General features: G+C 42.0%; 1 protein-coding gene across 2 annotated transcripts; it reads right to left on the bottom strand.

The window, feature by feature from the left end:
- Positions 1-381: 381 nt before the first annotated feature.
- On the bottom strand, positions 382-18,176 carry uggt1 (UDP-glucose glycoprotein glucosyltransferase 1). Of its 2 annotated transcripts, XM_047817682.1 has the most exons (41): positions 18,040-18,176; positions 16,328-16,460; positions 16,143-16,222; positions 15,899-16,029; positions 15,682-15,794; positions 15,349-15,523; positions 15,104-15,200; positions 14,941-15,019; positions 14,734-14,834; positions 14,150-14,249; positions 13,699-13,759; positions 13,323-13,414; positions 13,075-13,225; positions 12,864-12,983; positions 11,179-11,264; positions 10,776-10,911; positions 10,510-10,641; positions 10,245-10,409; positions 10,014-10,134; positions 9,317-9,415; positions 9,089-9,112; positions 8,129-8,223; positions 7,802-8,008; positions 7,414-7,545; positions 7,201-7,331; positions 6,983-7,078; positions 6,796-6,898; positions 6,571-6,650; positions 6,278-6,467; positions 5,996-6,154; positions 5,830-5,915; positions 5,670-5,754; positions 5,209-5,297; positions 4,134-4,238; positions 3,638-3,722; positions 3,225-3,407; positions 2,857-3,017; positions 2,558-2,672; positions 2,271-2,387; positions 1,926-2,091; positions 382-1,174 (listed from the first exon to the last, which is right to left on the bottom strand). In XM_047817682.1, exons 1-41 carry the CDS (start codon positions 18,074-18,076, stop codon positions 1,149-1,151), a joined length of 4,644 nt encoding a protein of 1,547 aa, XP_047673638.1. In that variant the 5' UTR covers positions 18,077-18,176; the 3' UTR covers positions 382-1,148. The 2 variants fall into 2 exon arrangements, with proteins under 2 accessions (XP_047673638.1, XP_027004316.2); XM_027148515.2 differs by lacking the exon at positions 9,089-9,112.
- Between the last annotated feature and the right edge of the window lie 2,447 nt (positions 18,177-20,623).

Below are 20,623 nucleotides of genomic sequence, written 5' to 3'. Positions count from 1 at the left end.
GTTATCTCAAACTTGATTATTTTCCAATAACAGCCAGTGATTTTTACTTTTCATTGCAAGTAAGGATTATTCAGGGTGTTTTTTTTTATTATTATTATTATTTAACAGTATATTATTATATATGCATTGAAAATTATCTTTTTTATGTTGAGACTTTTAATATGTTGGGACATTTAATATGTATCTTTCACCCACAAATGTGAGGGGAAAAAAAGAAATAAAATGTATGAAGACTCCTGCATCTTGAAAAGTTTTAGTTAGTACCCATTTTTTTCCCCACTGGAAAGCATTTCACCGTTTGTTGATGCATGGCGCCCCCTTGTGGCAACTAATTTGAATGCTTTTACAATCCAAGGGAAAACAAAACCCACAAGCAAAGCATGAATTTATTCCATTTCTTTTATTAAAAAATATCTGACATCCCACAATTAATCCCGCATTATCCTGACAACAATTTCGACTGACTGAATGTCCTCCGTGTTCTCGGGTTTGCTTAAAAACGATACAGTAGTTCGAGAAGAGGAGAGAAAGAAAAAAAAATAAAAAATATGACGTGAACTTCAAAAACATTGGCAACGAACACGAATAGACAAAGTTCTGCTCATTTTGTGAGAAATCAGACACAGGGCAAAAAAAATTCATCCTTTATTTATATCCTTTGTCAGTTGAATAAATTAGCCTTTCCTATTGAACGGTGACAAGCGTGGAACTGTAAGAAAGAACTGAAACGTCATGAATTTCTCACTAACCAGATGGAAGGATGTGTCTCCTTTTGAGCATCGACTTAACAGGTACACATACTCTCTCTCTCTCTCTCACACACACACACACACACGGGCAGATTCAGAGATATTTGTTATAGCACTTCAGATATAAGAGACGCCTCGTATATGATTTCCCAGAATTCCACAGCAGAGCTACCTAATTTGCTCTACGCCAGTTTCCTCTTGGTCCTGCCCCTTTGCCCCATGCATACACAAACGAGATAGGATGAAACATTCCATTCAAGTTTTCACAGCGCCAACATGGACCCCGCTCCAGGAGAATAGGCCTTTTTTTTGTTTGTTTAAAAGGAAAACCCAGAAAGAAAAAAAAAAGACAACTCTTTAAACAGAGTCAGTCGTCCCGGTGTGCGGAAAGCAGTCCGTTTACAGCTCTGTGTGCTTCTGTCCATCTAAAAAGGAGAGAGAGAGAGGAAACAGAGGTGAGTTGGCTGGTAAGTATTACAGTAAAACTTTGCGGTTCAAGTTTCGCGGCCTCAGTGCATCGCTGATTTTCAAAAATATTCATCGAAAAATAAAAATAAAAACAGTTTCCCAGGATGCCAGACAAAGAGAGAAACTTTCTCAGAGGCTTTGTACATACCCACGGGCACTCAGACAAGGCACATGATTGGTTCCCGGTGCGAGATCTGAGCTGATTGGTTGCGCATCATCGCATCCTCTCCCAGCTACTTCCCTTGTTGTATCTCGCCGCTCTCGTTCACGCTGTCAACTGTGTCTCGCGTATTGTGTTCGAAATTAACTTTTCGTTAAGCCCTTACAATGCCTCCTAAGCACGGTGCCCCTGCAAATGATTCCTCTAGTGAGCCCAAGAGGAAGATGATGACCTTCAGTGAAAAGGTCAAACTTAGGGCCAATCCTACTTCGCGGATTTTCACCTATCGCGAGGGGTTCCGGACCCCATGAACCGCGATAAACGAGGGATCACTATATAGTGCTTAAGCCACACAATGGTATCGATAGAATAGTTTTAGAGCTCTTGAGAAACCTTTAGATTGGAAACCAGTTCGATCAGTTTCCGTTAATACGCGAGACGCTGACTAGCACAAGAGATAACGGAATCCAAATTCTGGCCTGACACCAGAAGGTGGACCACGAGTGAGAAATAGAGGTTATAGGTCAGTGATGGTAGAGAGCGCTCACCTGTCTTTCTCTCATGTGTGTGTTTTTCTCCAGAGTGAGCTCCTCTCTCTCGCCCTTCCAGAAACTTGTTATAAATTCTCTTGATCTCCTGATCGTAATCCGTCCATTCAGCCACGATCCTGACTGCTGCCTGGAGTTTTGGCTCTTTAGTCTGTGGGTTGTTGCACTGTAACGTAAACATTCATCCGTTAATACAGACGAGTTTGGTTAACGTGTGGACGAGGTTGAGTGTGATGGTTTCCGAAAAAAAGGGCAGTTAAAATGCAAAACGATACAAAAACACAAGGTGATTTACTTTCCTCGAGAGTATTTTAAAAAAACAATTCTAAATGCATGGTTAAGTACCAGGTCGATGGTCTTGGCCTTGGCCTTGGAGGCATTGTCGCACCACGTCTCACACCAGAGCCACTCCTGCGGCAGAGATTTGATGGGTACTTGATGGATCATGTTGTTCGGCAGATCCTGTGTTGGGAAAAAAAAAAAGAATTCTGCAACAAAGCAAACATGAAAAGAACCCTATAGCACCTAATGGCAAGAAAACTAACTGGTGCATCTGTGTCATGTGTGAAAGCGGGTGTTAACGGTGTTCTGGCACAGTTTTGTACGATTCCCATGCCAACACACACACACACCTGGTCGAGGTTGGACAGACTGTTGGGATCCTGGCTCAGTCCTTGGTACTGTCCTCGCAGTCGGTCTCCTGCAGCGATTTTCCTAAACTTCTTCAGGTCGACCACATACAGTGCGCTGGTAAGAGAAACGGAGACAAGACAAGCTTAGTTATGATTTCTAATGAACCTGCTATTGGGCTTCGACTCGTGGCCCATTTTGTAAACCTATGACAACGCACTAACACTGGAGACTCCTTCCAACAAGGATCTTTTTATTTTTACTTCATGCACTTTGTCAGGGAACATCGGTGCCTCCTAACCTGATGTGGTATTTGCGGGGTCCCAGATGGCTGGCCCAGTAGCCTGACTTCCAGAAGCGGTAGCCGTCCATCTCCCTGCGGCTCTCGCAGAAAGGCGTGTAACCGTATGGTGCCCCCTCCAGGTCCAAGTCGCGCAGCTCTTTTAGGTCTGTTCGCACAATCTAGAGGATTGTGGCAAAAAAAAAAAAACCTGTCATCAAGTTGACTGCCGTGAGATATGATTGAAAAACTTACAGGTCAGAAAAAAAACGGTCAGAAATATGTCAAATTTAATCTAAACTAAACTTTAGCGCTTCCAGTTGAAGTTACAGTGTTCTGCCTGAAGGGGGCAGAAGCGTCCAAGTAATGCACCCTACAGTAAACGGTACCTGGTCAGCATCCACAAAGAGGAATTTATCCACGGCGAGTGGGAAGAGTACGTCCAGGAAGAGGATCTTGTAGCCCCAGATGATGCGCTGCTTCTCGGTTTGCTGATGGAGCCAGCGAGGCCACTTATACTGCACCAACTCGTACTGGAATCCGTATTCCTGAGCCATGTAGGGGATAAATTCCTGCCATGCCAGGGATACATGAATATGTTTAAACTGCATTTAACTGGCTCTCTAATGAACACAGTGCTTTTAAATTCTCATGCCTGATCGGTCAGATGGTGCTGAGGTCCTGGTGCCATTAGCTGGTGTCACCAATTAAAGTGACCGTTTGAGGAACGATATAAAGTTTACACTGTAATTAAGCGTTTGGGACGTGTACATTGCATGATATTAGGAGTTCCCATACGCACCTTGAAGGTCGGCGACAGATAGTTCTTCAGAAACCAGAACTTCACTGGTGTCTTGGTGTGTTTCAGTACAGACAGCATCATTATTCTTAAAGAAAGGAGAGAAAAAAAACAGTATAACGTTTATCGTGTATAGCATTTAAAACTGACCCTAGATCATGACGTTTATCAGCTTTAAGCCTGCGTAATTTAAGACTGAGAAAGCAATCCGTGAAAATGACCTTAAAGACGGAATTCTGCCGGAAAAGGAATAATGCCGACACTAATCGGACGCGACGCGTCTAAAGATCACGGGAGGAAAACGGGAAGAGATATAATTCGATAAAAAGATGTAATACAGGCAGAAGCAAATGTCAATCTAAGGTGGTGCCACTTTCAAATATCACACGATGCCATCCTCAGATCAGCAAATGTAAAATCTATTCGCAAATCGACGGAGCAAATTGAGCAGAGTAGTGAAATAAATAAATAAATAAAATCAGCAGTAAGTGAGATTTACCTCAGGAACCTCTCGTACAAGTGTCCCGAGGCCACAGAGAAAATATTGATGACGTCATCTTTTTCCTTCTTGGTTTCCTCCACTTTCTGCCCACCGGTGAATCCCCTGGAAGGTTTCATATTTGATTTAAATATGGTGATTTAAAGAAAGAGAGAGAGAAAGGAAGGAAGGATGGAAGGAAAAGAAAGAAAGAAAGAAAGAAAGAAAGAAAGAAAGAAAGAAAGAAAGAGGAAGGAAGGAAGGAAGGAGAAGGAAGAGAAAGAGAGGAAGGAAGAGAAAGAAAGAAAGAAAGAAGACCTCCCTCCCTCTCTCTCTCCCTCCCCTTCTCTTTCTCTCCCTCCCCCCCTCTCCTTCCTTCCTTCCTTCCTTCTTCTCCTTCCTCTCCCTCCCTCCCTTACTTCCTCTCTCCCTCTCTCCCTCCCTCCCTCCCTCCTCCTCCCTGCCTCCTCCCTTCCTTCCTCCTCCTTCCTTCCGTCCTTCCTTCTCAGTCCCTCCCCTCTCGTCCTTCCTCTCCCTACCCTCCCTCTCTTCCTCACGCCCTCTCATTCCTCTCTCCCTCCTCTCCCTCCCTCCTCCCTCCCTCCCTCCCTCCCTCCCTCCCTCCCTCCCTCCCTCCCTCCCTCCCTCTTCCTTCCTTCCTTCCTCTCCCTCTCCCTCCCTTCCTTCCTCCCCCTCCCTCCTTCCCTCCCTCCCCCTTCCTTCTTCCCTCACTTCCCTCCTCTCCCTCCCGCCCTCCCTCCCTCCCTCCCTCCCTCCCTCCCTCCCTCCCTCCCCCTTCCTTCCTTCCTCTCTCTCCCTCCCTTCCTTCCTCTCCCTCCCTCCCTCCCTCCCTCCCTCTCTTCCTCCTTTCTCTCCTCCCTCCCTCCCTCCCTCCCTCCCTCCCTCTCTTCCTCCCTTCTATCTCCCTCCCTCCCTCTCTTCCTCCTCTCTCTCCCTTCCTTCCCTCCTCTCCCTCCCTCCTCCCTCCTCTCCCTCCCTCCTCCCTCCTCTCCCTCCCTCCCTCCCTCCCCTTCCTTCCTCCTCCTTCCTTCCTTCCTTCCTTCCCCGGAAAGAGAGAGGGCTTGGGATCCTCTACCTGGTTAGGGACTGCCAGAACCCGGAGTCGTCCTCACTGCTGCCGTCATTAAGGAGCTCCTCGTTCATCATGTCTGGCTTTTTCTGCACCTGAGAGAGAAATTGAACACTGGGGTTCTGGGAGTGACTCCAATTGCATTTTAAAGCAGAACAGGACAAAAGTGTACGATGGGCCTCAACGCATGAAAGGATGAAATTGGGTTTGTAAAATCTGATTAGAGTCTGAACACCAGATCAGTGCCTGAGCTTCTGGGGCCAACTGGGACAACGTTTATGGGAATAGCGGGCAATCATGCAAAGCTTGAAAAGTGGAGTTTATAAGTAGTACATTTCAAACAAGCTTATTATAATATTCACAATACCCATGATATCTCAGTACGTTATCATAACTTCATGATCGTATTGTAACGCGAGCCTTCAAACCCGACCTTAGAATCAGATACCAGCTCTCTTCGCACTCACCTTCACTTTAATGATCTTGCTCTTGAAGTTGTTCAGCACCACTATTAAGTCCTCGGCGTTGGCTGGAGAGTCTGTACCGTCATGACTATGGCGAAAGAAATGTGAAATTCACACACAATCCCATACACACGCGTACGGTACTCGGACACCGGAAACCTACCTGTAGATCTTGTAGATATCGTCAGATCTTCCTTTTCTCAGCCGAAGGATCCAGGCTCCTGGGTTTGCTTTGAGTTGGAAGTAGCCCTGGAGGAGAAAAAACGAATCAGTCGTGGAGTATAACACAAACACGACATCTAGTAGATAGATCGAAAGAAGTCCCTTACCAAGTTAGCCATGACGATGGTGTCCACTATGACGGGGTCTGAGGCCATGCCCAGGGTGAACTGGAGCCCGCGAGGTGGCTGACCGGTGCTCACATCAAAACAGTGACCTTCCAGGAGAAGATACTCCAGCTCATACTCTGCAGCTACGATGCTGTCCACCTGAAGAGCAAAGAGTATTATTGACCATCCATGCTTCTGGTCATCCATCCAGGAGGACACTATGCCCACAATTACATGTTAAACCTATTTATCTACTTCTACACTCTTTGCAGATGGACATACCTCTTGTAGGTAGATGTTGTCCAGGTCGTGCCGAGTACGCACTGACTCTACCATCCAGCTCTCGGGGGTGTTCAGGTTCAGAGTGAATAGTGGAGACTGGGGCATGTCCAGGAACTTAGCTATCGGGCCCAGAGCGAAGCTGTTGTCTGCCATGAAGGTTACCTCGGGCTCAAGCACGTATCGGTAGAAACTACGGAGCAAAAGAAAAAAGATGTATAAGAATCCGAGGGTGGATGGACGGTTACATCTAAGGCTACACCCGAGTGTGATGCGGATCCTGGAGCAATGCTTACCTTTTAAGCGGCATGTCAGAGAGCTTGGACTGGCAGTTCATGAAGATTCGCATGTTTACGTTGACCAGCTGTTTGAGGACCTGGAAGGTATGCAAAGGAGAAAAAAATAAAGTGAGGTCAAAAAGCTTTAAGCCTTGGAGCAAGGAAATATAAATAAGATCTATAGGTGTAGAAGGATGCCTGATATAAAACTGTACTGTAATGCCATGATACAAAGTATATTACCAAGAGAAGAGGAGCCAGTTTCTGAGCATCTCTGGTGACGGGATCCACCACAGACACTATGTCAAAGTACACTTCCTCCTCCTTAGGGCGGATCTTTACAGCACTGCAACAATCATATAACATGATGAACTTTGAGAACGGAGCTGAAGAAATGAGAAGAATGTACCGGACTTTCACATTCATTCACCTGTGTCTTTCCATCGGGAAGCTATACTCGATCCGGGCCTCGCCTTTGGGCTGCGATGACAGCAAAGCATCCACCTTCATGACCAAATCGCTCGCTCTGGGGGGGGACAAAAGCTAATCGTCACAACTAATGTCTTGGTCTCTAGAATGCAGTGTAGCATCATCATGGTGTACTCTATTCATCACTACATCCAGGTACAGTACAACGAGCTGCCGTACCGGTCTTCTTCAACACCCAGCTGCTTGATTTTGTTCTTGATTCGCTCTCCGGATGTTTTCAGGATGATGCTCTCCAGGAGAAGGAAGTCGTCCTGGTTAAAGACCTCCCCCTGCTCGAGAGGGCCGATAATCTGCAAAGAACAGAAAAGATATGCAGAAAAGGATTCGGAGGATTCTGTCTCAGGGATTCCATCATCCGATTGGTTAACTCACCCGTCCGTTACTAATGACAGCCCTCTGGCCTTTACTCAGCTTAAGGACGTCGCGACAATAAGCGGCTTGGGCCAAGAGGAAGTCCATTTTAGGAGACGCGTACGCCTCTTTGAAAAGGGAAACGTCCATGCCCTGGGGAAGCACAAGATAGAACTATAGTGCAAGTCCATATCTGACATTTTATATCCTATTAACTGGGAATAAAATCTCATAATTAAAGCCGTTTAATACTGAAATATAGGGCGGGGTTAAATTGTTAGGAATTCATTCAAATGAGAAAATAGAAAAAAATAGAAATAGAAAAATCTGATAAAAAAAAAGTGATAACGTTTTGTTTATATTTTTAAGAAGTGATCGATTTTTAATAACAGCTTTTTTTTAAATTCACCCCGACAGCAAATCCGGCGATGTTGGTCCCGGAATACAGCGCTTCAGCCGTCTCCTCTTTGACCATTTTGGTGATGAAGTTCTTGGCGTTGTTGGCCGTTTGAGTCTGCATGGCCGCCCAGATGGCCCGGGCGATCAGAGTGGTTGCGTTCGAGGGACTGTCTGTTGGGTTATTGATCATCCCCAAACGCACGTTATTACTGGTTTTCTGGACAGAAGATCGAAATAAAAATGGGTGATGCTTAAACTTTTGAGTGATGTACTTTTAGCCTACATTGATCAATGGCTCAATCATCTATCTAAGTGGTCTTTTTCACTTGGACTTTACCATGTGTTTAATGGCGTCGTACAGCAGCTGTCTGCCTGTTGGATGGTCAAAATCGCCGACCACCCAAAAAGTCACGGGACGGATGACGCCATCATCTGTATGCAGATCGTACGATGTTGGGTTTATTGTCATGGATTTATTTGGTAAAACACAATGAGGCACAAAAATGAGCACTGTACAGGAGTCGATATTAGGACACAAAGCTAGAAATGGAGCTCTGTTATGTCGGTCACATACAGACACTTACTGTAATTTAGCTCAACGTGCTGGTTATGTAACTAAAACTATGCAGTGTGTTTACTAAGAAACTATGATCCACATAGCATACAAGAAGGTGTATTACCTCCAAAGCCACGTCCTATAGACAGACCTAAAATTATCCAGGTTATGTCTTATATCTATTATATACAAGCAGAATATTGACCGCTGGCTTTTCTCCCTTCTGTCTGTTTGAAATCATCAGCATACGGTTAAAGATGCAGAGGAAAGTCTATAGTGACAGTTACTCAAATGATGGGAAGATAAACTAATCATTTCATAGCCTAATATTTTATTAACACAAATGATGTTGGGGTTTTCCTTTCATTTGTCATCCATGTGACACAAATGAAGAGAGGAAACCAAAAAAAGAAGAAAAAAAAAAAACCACGCAAACAAAGCATAAGCATGCACATACAAGGAAGGAAGGAAGGAAGGAATGATGAAAGAAAGAAAGAAAGACATGAAGAAAGAAAGAAAGAAAGAAAGAAAGAAAGAAAGAAAGAAAGAAAGAAAGAAAGAAAGAAAGAAAGAAAGAAAGAAAGAAAGAAATTTTATTAACACAAATTATGTTGGGGTTTTCCTTTAATTTGTCATCCATGTGACACAACTAAAGAGAGGAAAACAAAACAAACACACACACACACAAAGCATAAGCATTCACATACGTTAAGATGACGGCGGTTAAGGAAAAGGAATTACCGGAGGAGACAGTAGAGTGCATTCCTTTAAAAGCAAACCATGACGATAAAAAGAGGAAACGGAAGCAGAAGGGAAAGTGAGAGAGAAAGAGAAAGATGAAAGTGAAACACTGAAAGTGAAAAAAAACAATAATAAAAAAACGAGTAATGTCCCAAACTGTATAGTATTCGTAAAATGCTAACTGACCTGATGTCAGTCGTTATGGCAACAAGAGGACAACAAGTTTACCTTTCTTGGTCATGTAGTTCATGCTGTTAGACACGGCCGTGTTCTTCTCTTTAGTGTCCAGGAAGAGGAAGCGGGCGTAATCATCGATAAAATGGTTATCTGAAGGCGATAAAGATTATAAATGTACCGAAACATAACTAAACGCTCCTTGGCGTGAAAAATAGACACCACTGACTAATAAATAAACGTTTTCGAATGACGTGAATGTACGGAATGTCCTTCGTTTCGTTTATTTCCGCTGCGTTTTAAGCATTTCTCTAAAAAGAGGGCTGTTTTTCTCGTGACTCGTTTACAAAAGCTAAAACCAAGTGCACTTTAAACTTTACTGTAAAAATATGAGAGATAGAAAAATGACACGTGGAAAATAAAACTAATCTCCGTAATACAAGAGAAACCATGCATTTGTTTTGGTTTTTTTGCAATTAGCTGTTCAATTTTTGTCTTTAACCCTATTCCAGCCTCCAGCCAAACGTAAATACGCTCCTCCAACTTAATTTCCTCGAGGAATAAAGCGCTTTATGAATATCCTCCGCTTACTCCTTGTGTAGGTAAACGGATTTTCAAGGGCGAGCGAGACGCTTAGTGACGTTCAGAACTGGAAACGAGGCTGCGTTCCCCGGAGCCGAGTCTTCAGCTGAGCGCTGCAAATTATCTGGATCGCAAATTAGATTCGGGAAGCTAATAAAAGTGAACTGACTGGTGCTGGAGAGATCCAGGTAGCTCCTGGTGGTGGTTAGGATGCGCGAGTTGATGCGTGGCACCACGTTTGGCTGGTTCATGATGAATTCCACTACGTCGTGATCGCTTGCCAGCTCACCCTGAAATAAAAACAATAAATCGATCAAATTAGACAAAAGAATTGTTTTATGCTACAGCGGGACACAAACTGTGTTGTTGCAAGCAAAGCAACGGTAGAGGCTTTCCTCACCAGATAGACGGCTCGCTGGAAAGAACTGGTGGTGTCCAGGATCTTGTGCATGATGGTGGTCTCGAGCTCATCGGAGTCCAGCTGCTCTGGCTGTAAAGGCATGCCGTTGTACAGGACCACAGGTAGAGGACCCACTCCTGTCTGCTCGTGATACGCCTTCCCTTCCTGCACGTGAAGATCAGAGAGACCCGTTTGTGATTAGCACACGGCAACTTCTTCTTACACTGATCAAGCAAATGAATCCAACTTAATTACACAACCGTACCTTGCGATTGTGGTCGTAGGCCGAATCTGCTCCGAGAATGCTGCTTACTTCCACATAGGGATAACGTTTCTTCATCACGGCCACCACGTCCTCCACTTTCAGCTTCCCTCCACTGGGCACACGGTTCAACATCTAATATATATATATATATAAAAAAAAAACATTCACTAAATGTTATTGTCTTCACTTCGTTGCTGCGTTTGGATAGATATAAATTTTTACCCAATTATAATTCTGTGATTTAGCAACTAACAAACACGACTTACTGACACGACGGCATCGAAGGCCAACTGATTGTCCACTTCTTCCGCGATATAGTTGAAGGCTCGTAGCATAGCGACTCCGGCGTCCTGCATGCCGTCAACGTCGTCAGCGTCGTTCACCACGAACACCAGTCCTAGTCTGAAGAGTCAAGAACAAAAGGGTTAAAAAAAAAGATCGACACCAACAACAATTATTTTAAGCGCGATTTATTTAAATAACCTAGCCGAGAGTTTACATTTACATTTACGGCATTTAGCAGACACCCTTATCCAGAGTGACTTACAACTGAGCAACTGAGGGTTAAGGGCCTTGCTCACTGGCCCAGCAGGGGCAGCTTGGTGGACCTGGGATTCGAACCCATGACCTTCCGATCAGTAGCCCAACACCTCAACCTGAACTAAGTACCTGAGGGGGATGTTATTGGCGTAAAACATCTCTGCGACACTCAAGAGTTCTGCCGTGCTCTCCTGAGTCGGGTCCAATATGATGACCTAAAAGAAGTCAGAATAGTTCTGTTAGTTCTATGTTACCGTAGAAGACTTGACTCGAACTGAAATCTAGCTTTATTTTATCATCTTATCATTATCACCATGAATGACTTGATCCAACATGGTCAAGTTTTTTTAGCTTGTTACAGTATGTTCCACTGCAAACACAACTTTACTGTCAGTGGTGTGAGACTTTGTCGTTTCATATTAATTGACTTGCAAGAATCCAAATACACATAAACTTTACTAAAAAATTTATTTAAGAAGCGAAACAAAATTCGTTTAAAGCTTCACTATCACCTCGTAATTCTGACTCGGGTTTGTCTTAGAACTTTAACTCTTTAGTAAAAAAAAATGACACTAGAATTTACTTTTTAATACGTTTTTATGTAGAACTTCTAACTCTTTTGCTAGAATTAGATTTTTTTTCTCAAATCAAAAAAAAAATTCTAGCTAAAACTGTAGTGTGATTTTATCACTAGAACTTCAAGTTCTAATTATTTACTACATTTAGAACTTTAGCTAGATCTTCTGATTCCTTACTAGAATTTATTTTGTAATAAAATTTGTCTTAAAATGTCAAACTTTTTAGCTAGAATTTTTGTTTTTTTTAACCAGAATTTCTCAAAACAAAATTCTAAGTAGAACTTTAGTTCAAAAGTATAATTTTATAGCAAGAATTTCAAGTTCTATTTATTAATTACTAAGTTATTAGTATCTAGATCTTTAGCTAGATCTTCTGATTCCTTACTTAGTTTATTTTGTAATAAGATTTGTCTCAAAACATCTAACTCTTTAGCTAGAATCTTTGTTTTTTTAAGCAGAATTTCTCAAAATAAATTCTAACTAGAACTTTAGTTCAAAAGTGTAATTTTATAGCAAGAAGTTGAAGATTAGTATCTAGAACTTTAGCTAGATCTTCTGGTTCCTTACTAGAATTTATTTTGTAATAAGATTTGTCTTAAAACTTCAAACTCTAGCTAGAATTTTTGTTTTTTTTTTAAGCAGAATTTCTCAAAAATTCTAACAAGATCTTTAGTTAAAAGGTGTCATTTTATAGCTAGAAATTCTAGTTCAACTTATTAATTTCTACATCGATATCTTTAGATAAAGAATTTTTTTTATTTAGACATTATTGTCCAACGTCTCATTTTTGTTTTGGAATCATAGCATGTCGGGGGGTTTTTCAAGCTAAAATGTCTAGCTCTTCTGCTAGACCTTTTCTTTGCATATGATTTAGTAAAAAGTAGTAATTTCAATAAGACCATTTAGATGCTTAGTTAGAATTTCTGGTTCTTTAGCTAAAACCTCTGTTATTTACACTAGAATGTCTACTTCTGTAGAATCCAAACTTCAGTTTTCTTCAACTCAAACGTCTACATTTTTTTTAAGATAAAACTTGAGATAGAGCTTGAAATCTTTTGGTCCAATTCCTAGATACTTTTATCTAGAATTTTTTTAAGGCTGAAATAGTTTCTTTAGCTAACACTTTAGCTTGTTTTTCAGTAGTTTTTAAGTAGCATGATTACACTGGAGCGTCATGCTTGTGTTACATGCATGAGCAGAATGCTTGGCTGGTTGGTTCAGAGACAAGATGCTCACCATGTTGTGGAAATTCTTGCGAATCTGTCTGATGACTCCTGGGAAAGTGGGACGCAGGAGCTCCTGCACGGTCGCTGGCCACGATGCGTACCTGCCGTCCGTCTCCAGGTTATTGATCCACTGTAAAGAAAAGAATATACGGTATAAGATACGGTTTGCCGCGATGAAATTTCGTGTCACGGTGATTACGTGATTGTGTTTGTAAGCTTACAAATACGGCAGGGTTGCGGATGTCCACGGCGTAATCAGAGTCGGTCGGCTGAATGTTCAGTTTGAGGATATCGTGGATGAAGGGCGTGTCGATGAGGAGGTTACGGAGGCCCTCCATGACCCGAGCTTCGCTCCTCAGCACATCAAACACACTGCACGGGACGACGTACGTGTCAAATAATATTCGTATTGCGTAATAGATGTAATACTAGGCAATGAACACGATCCTGGCTCTACATTACTGCTCACCTGAAGATATCCTGCATGTCCAGGTCAATGTGGAGTCCGTTAATAAAGAGAGCTGAATCGCCTGGCTGCAGTCCAAGTGAGCCCTTAAAGTACTACCAAGAACCACATGGATATTAAGTGTTGTTTTTTTTAGACACCTTTGGCTACAAGGCTAATCAGAAACCTATATTAACATGCTAGATTTAACTTTCTAGCATTTTGCTAGCTAGTAAATATTTAGATATGGCGTTATTTCGGGATTTAAGATGTATACAGGGTAGAATTAACCTGAGGATTTCGGAGCAAACGATAGAAGAAATTCTCAACGAGATGTCAAAATACTTTCTTTTCTTTTTAATGTTTTACAATATGGACGATGGAACGCAAATAAAGTTACCTTCTGATTCTCTTCGATCTCCTTTCGAATCTCTGAGCTCACCGCCGTTTTGGTTAGGGACCTGAACAGAAACAGAAGAAAGATAAGAAAACCAATAGAGAAAGAAATTATTTTGCATTCTTAGCATTTAGTCTTTTTCGGTTGACAGGAGTGTTCTGTTTTTTATTAATTGCTGACGGGGAAAATTTACTGTGTTCGTTAAAGCAGCCGAGATAAATTTTTGAACAATTAGTCTTGCTTTAATAACCTCTAGCCTCGGGCATGAGTCAAGATTTGTTTTCCCGATGAAAAGCCTTTCCCCTTGTGTAAAGAAAAACACAGCGTTTGGATTTCCTTAATTAAAGCGGCGCTGATTTTAGACCTCGTCGGTTCTCGCTCTCCGCTTCGTTTCTGTTTCGCACCGACGTCGCATTTGACCTGCTTTTGAGATGGGTGAGGTTTTACGATGTACCTCGCTTTTGTAGGAAAGTTCTGGCTCAAGTCTTTCATAACTGTAAGAGCTTCAACAGGAGGGGCAGCCAGGATTCGGGCTGCTGTCTGGAAGCTGAGGTCTATAGAGCGAAGGAGAAAGGGAAATAGAAAAGGAAAGGAAAAAGAGAGAGAGTTAGTGTTAGTGAAATTAAGTTCATTTCCAATAGAACTGACCTGAGATCAGCTTTTCTTCTCACAGGTAGGGTAGGAACTGAAAACGGGCTTGAATATTTCAAAAGGAGGACATTGATCCCTGAAGTAATCCTTTAAACGGGAATTAGTTCTAATGGCTTAATTTCATTCGTGACAAAAAGCTTCCTCCAGGTGTCACGGATTTAAAACGGCTGGGTTTTTATCAGAGATAGTAACTGTGTAATGGATTATTACGCCTGTGTCTTGAGCCGTCTTTTATGTGTGGGTGGCTTTAGTCTCTTGACGGCTCTTCTTAATAGAGCGCTAAAGCTTGATGCCGAACTATTTACCGAGGGACGGAATATGGGGGCTAACATGCATGCGCTAAGTCCAATTTAATCTTCCGAGCTGTAGCAGGTTTAATAGACTCGCCTTGCATCTGCCAGACTTTAAGCGGCGCCATCTCGTTTGTACTCTCCACCAGATGCTTGCGCAGTTCCTTCAGCTGTTCCTTCAGCTCTGGGTAGATAGTTCTGGGTATAAAGACGTAATACGGACAGGGTGAGCTGATCCGGTTATATACTTCTTCCTAAGATATCGTCAAAGTGTGAGAAAATATTTGTTAAGTAACAAACATACTTGAGTTTGCCAAACAGGAAGCCCTGCACTTCGTCCACCGGGTCGTTTTCGCCGATCACCGTGGCGTTCACGTCGGCACCTGTCCGATAAGAGAGAAGCGTCTGACTCGATACCCTGCCGGGACACTTCGATAGCTAGGACTGAAAACCGAGCGACATCGTACCTTGAACTTGGGTGTCGTCTTTGGCTTTGTACTCCTGGTTTTTGATGGCCAGCTCAACCCCGTATCCAGACAGGAAAACTCTATTATCACTTGGTTTCTGCAACGCAAACGGTACATAGAGTTCATTGTGATATTTCAGACAGTATGAAGGAGAGGAACTTATGTGTGATTAAGAAAGAAATATCCAGTTGGAAATATATATATATATATAAAAACAACCAGGGACAACCTGAAACTGTACTCACAGTGAGGTAATGGCGCAGGATGTAGTTAATCAGGCCCTTGTTGGCTTTGGCCAGCATGTGCTGATGGAATTTACCGAAATCTTTGGTTCCCAACTCGGCGTAGAGGATGACGACGGGAGATTCCGGGTCAGAAGAAGAAAACCTGTGATCGCCTTTGAACAGAAAAGGCTTCGGCCTGCGGACATGAATCGCTTTTCAGTGTTAAATAACAACATATTACAAAATCTGTTTTCGATAACGTGGAAAGTCCATCCTGTAAATTAGCTGTTGCTACAGAAACGGTATTCGAACGTAATTTGAGATTTGAAATACTGCTTCTGTTAAAGAGCTTACTTCTCTGAAGCGGCATCGATCAGGTCCTTCAGACGGTCGAGATCGCACGATTTCTCTCCGTGGACACTGAAAAACGCCTTGCAGCCCGGCGGAGGAGGTTCAGTGGACGCAATCTGTGGAACGATTGCAAGCGTTAAATACAGACGATGAATAGATGGAGGGATTTGGCAACGATAATGTGCTGTTTCTCCCCTACATATACAGTAGGTTCTCTGACCTGCTGGAATGCATAAACGGTGGAGGAGTAGGAACGTAAAGAGAGTGCAAACTTCAGCAGCTTCAGTTGCACAGGACTCAAGAGCTGACTAGCTCGCTTTAGGATCAGCTCGTAATACGACCGATCTGTGCCTGTGAAAGGGGAAAAAACACCACCAATAACCTGATTGAATGAATTGGGGGGGTGGGGGGGCATGCTTATAAGGTTATATGAGTAGATGCATGACTGAATGCAAGAAAGTTACCATCATGGTCATTTTCAATATCTTGGTTAGCTTCTACAAAGTTCCAGAACTTATCCTGGCTCTCCTCTGCAAGAAACTCGCTGGAGACAAATAATCATCAGTGTTTGTTAAAATACAACCAAATTTAACTCTAGTGTCATTTTAACATACACATTTATTAGCCCGTTGCTCTGAACTGAATCTACCTGGCTTCCAGGAGCAGAGGTGTAGAGGGCCATTTGGTGGTAAGTGTTGTGGTTACAGCCTTCGAGTCACCGTTGACACAGGACACGAAGTGAAGAGCCAGCGGAAACAACCGGAGTATCCACATCTTATAGCCTAGAACGCATGAAATAAAAGCATGTATAACTGTTAGAGAAATCATGATTAACCTTGCAAAACTTTTCTTGCGAATCATCCTGACTAAACGAGGTATTTACCGACCTCGCCTTTTGCACATGGAACAGGATCAGGACTTCTTAGTTCTTAGGAAGTTTTACATCGTACAGTGACGATACTAGACAATTGTGTGCTTTGAACTTTGTAGCAACAGCTTGGGGGAAACAACCACCACTGCATGTGATGGTCAGGGTAGAGGTCTTCACGGGTCCACTTAGATCCGAAAACCCGAGGTCCGACCCAAGACACGAGCGGGTTTGGGTCTAAAAGTTTCACGTGTGCCTCGGACACGGGTCGGGTCTAAAAATATCGGCATCGGGTCTCGGGTAATTAAAAATGAAGGTGTTTTTACCGAACGGACCCGAGAAGACCCGAACTACTGTATCTCGTGTCTGTGCATCGACTCGAGTCCTTTTCCAACCTCTCCTCTGTTTGCCAAGACCGCTTGCGACATGTGGCTGGCAAAGTGTGGCTGGCGGTAAGCTCATTTTCGTTGAAACAGACCTGTCAATCAATTTTGAATCCACTCTGTAGCGTTTACTTTAGTGTAGAGTTATGCAACATTAAGGTCCAGTCGGGTAAAAAAAAAATTGCCAACGGGTCGGGTCGGACTCGGGTCTAATTTTTTCGGGTTTGTCTCGGGTCGGGTCTTTCTTAAAAAAAAAAATATTTATGCCCGTCGGGTTCGGGTAAAAAGTGATTCGGGTCGGGTTCATTTCTTTAGACCCGAGAAGACCTCTAGGTCAGGGGTGCACAAACTTTTGGCTGTATAGTGTATTTTGTCTTAGATTTTGTCCAGCTTGCCGTTTTCTTTCAGACTGGCATCTGATGTGGTGAATCAGAGCAAATGAGCAGTTGAGTGTTTTTGTTTGTTTGTTTTTGTTTGTATGTACATGTAGTTTGGCCTTTATGGGCCACCATAGTTTAGAATAAACGCACAAAATAACCTAAAGATAAATATTTTATCCATACATACAAATGCTTTGAAATGACACCTCGAAGGACGAATTTCTTAGATAAACGGGCATCAAAAACAAAGTATACACTTCCAACTTTAAACAGTTAACAATTTGATCGTTTTTATTTTCGAGTCTCGCGCTTCAGCCAATCTAAAGTCTCAGCGTGGCCACTCAGACAGCCAATCATCATCGAGAAAAAAAAACATACTTCCGGGTTTTTTAACTAGGATGTTAGCTTAGCCGCTAAAACATATTAGGACCTGATGATAACAAGCTAATAAAAAATAAATAAATAAATAAACAGGAGACATGATTCCTTACACAAGCACAATTGTGCAGAGATAACGTCTCATTCTGTAGCTAGCTTATTAGCCGGTAACGGCTAATATAAATATATATAAATGTATGTATAACAGTTGTATATATATAATGTATATTTGTTTATTTATTTAGGTTTTATTCACGAAAATTGTAACTCTTTTGCGTTTACTACATCATACACCAAAACAAAATAAAATAATAATGTGTATGGTAACAGAAGTGAAAATAACAGCTCATACCTCCACCGGCTTCTGAACTTCCTGCTAGACTAGACATGGTTCAATCCCAGATGGCGCCTTACTTCCTCATCGAGTCCACTACATAGGGTGTGAACTAGCACCTATTACACGCTATACAGTGCACTTAGCTTAGCCGTTTGGGACCAGCTCCAGTTTGGTCGGGTCCTGCATCCAGAGAGAGAAAGACACCGTTTTGCCAGTTCAAAAAGGCGACATTAGCTGTCAAACGTGACAAATGGCTGTGATTGTAAAGGTTTATTTTATTTAAGAACGTCATTTTATATGGTAGTGAATTTTTTTTCTGAAATTATTGAGAAAAGATGAGAGAAAAAAATCAGATGTGAATGTTACAAAGTGACTCATGACAGCATTTGCTATAAACACCACTGTCATCCATCCACCATTCCTTTCTTTTTCTCTTTCTCTTTCTTCTTCTTCTTCTTCTTCTTCTTCTTCTTCTTCCCCTCCTCCTCATTTCTGTGGAGATTAAGATGGAGTAAAGCTATTACGCTGACACACCAAATCAACACTCTTCCAATTTTACATCCATGTCTAAAGCACCACCATATAAAACTGTTTACAAGCTGTTTTGCAGACAGTTTTTGCTCTTTGCACATTTTGTCTCACATTTCAGTCGATTGCTGTTTTGCACAATACTTACTTTACAATACCTCATGTAACTGCTGCTATAACACTAATGTGTTCATTCCAGTATTTCTGCACACGTAATATTGTTTGAACATGCAGTATTTACGCTGATTGGTGCTGTTTTTTTGTATTGTTTTTTGTGTTTTGGCTTGTATTTTTTGTTTGTCTTTTCGTCTTGTCCTGCACTGTCTTGTTTGTCTTGTCCTGCACTGTTTGCACCAGGTTGCACAGATGCACTTAATGTGTCTAAGACTACTTACTAATCCTTAGCGCTGTCTTTGTTTTGTGTAGCACCATGATCCTGGAGAAACGTTGTCTTATTTCACTGTGTACTGCAACAGCTATATATGGTTGTAATGACAATAAATGCTACTTGACATGACTTGACTTGACTTACCAATCATTGTCTATTGCTGAGCCTGTGAATTTACCTGGATTCTGGCAAATTTGCAGATCGTTCTGAAGTGGGTATTTTCACCTCATAAATGTTTATTTTTTTGTACAATAGTGTTGGATTACTCATATTTTACATATAGTACCAAGTGGGTTGTCATGAACAATCCTGCTATTGGAGATGTCTGGATCTTTTGAAAGGCACATATGTGCTCACAGCGTTGACAGGTAATGCCAGAGACGGCACGACACACTTGGCTGGCAGATCTCAATCCTGGCTCATAGTCGAATTTGGCCCAAGGCCTGGTGATGGCTAACATGTACAGCCAAAACCCAGAAAACAGTCTGAATTAGTCTAGACTAAAGGTCAGTGTTTGAATGCCCCATTCTCCACCCAAAGGGGATGCCCTTAACAGCACCAAGAACCACTAAAGTTCTTGCAAAAAATACCCCTGAATGAGAGGGTATGGTAAACTAACACAATTCCTTTAGAGCTAAAACAATTAAGCGTATGGTGAGCTAATCACAATTTTAGAGCTAACACAATTCCTTATTATTGGATGGTGAGTGCTTTAGATTAGTTGCCGCTGAACAGAAGGTAACCCTGTCTCATAAAATGTCCTCTTCATAGAAAGGACACTAATTTCTGCCCAATTTTAGATATGAAATGTTTTCTGGAGAAAACATGTACCTAATAGGTGTAGTCCAAACCATACAGCTTTTGTTTGTTAATGGACTGTTGAAGCACTTGTTTATGTTCCCAAGACACATGCTTCTTAAAGAAAACCCTCTTCCAAGGTCCAGAGGTGTACCACCCCAGCAAGTCATCAACCTGTTCATCAACATGAACAAAATTGTTCCTGGTCCTTCTCCTGAACATCTTTTGAGTTGGGAAGCACAATGTTGGTCTGTTTTTAATAAGTACCTGGATTTCTTGTCATTCAGAACTAGTGTTGGCTTTCCAAAGAAGGTTCTAGGAAATACTTTTTTAAACACCAACTACCCAACATAGGAAGTGGAATTCCAGCCTTCTTCCTTAACAACACACTGGTTCTATTTCAGAAGGGTGCAATGCAGTTGCAATAAAGAAAGTAGCTGAGTCTGTTGATTGTACTTTATAGGTGCTGGGGCTTACAATGTCTTATGATTTCCCAAAGGTCCTGTAATGCCATAATGCAGCTGAACTTGCAAGAAGTCAGAAAGGAGCACATGCAGCCCAAAGCAGACATTTCTACATTTTTAGAGGTTCAAAGCATGGAAATAAAGACTATTATTTGCTTAATTGTTTGTTTTTCCATCTGTCTGTTAATCTATCACATTTATAATATTAATCAGTGTTGCCTTTCTAATAAGTCTATGGATCGAGTGGCCCTTATTTATTTATTTATTTATTTATTTATTTATTTATTTATTTTTCGGTTTAATAGGTAACGTAATCAGAAAACTTGTCATTTTTATTATGAAAAATGGGTGTAAAACATCTGAATTTGATTACTTTCTATATTGGGGTCTATAAAGCAGAGCTAGTGCAGAAGAAGCAAAA

Source organism: Tachysurus fulvidraco, chromosome 1, assembly GCF_022655615.1.
Source record: "Tachysurus fulvidraco isolate hzauxx_2018 chromosome 1, HZAU_PFXX_2.0, whole genome shotgun sequence".
Lineage (NCBI taxonomy): Eukaryota > Metazoa > Chordata > Actinopteri > Siluriformes > Bagridae > Tachysurus > Tachysurus fulvidraco.
This window is presented reverse-complemented; position numbering and strand designations above follow the sequence as displayed.

Coding starts and splice junctions, on each gene's coding strand:
- uggt1 (XM_047817682.1), bottom strand. CDS start 18,076: ATGTCTAGTCTAGCAGGAAGTTCAGAAGCCGGTGGAG. Junction 15,201..15,348: donor TCCTGCGCCATTACCTCACT/GTGAGTACAGTT, acceptor TTTGCGTTGCAG/AAACCAAGTGATAATAGAGT. Junction 6,651..6,795: donor AACTGGCTCCTCTTCTCTTG/GTAATATACTTT, acceptor CATACCTTCCAG/GTCCTCAAACAGCTGGTCAA.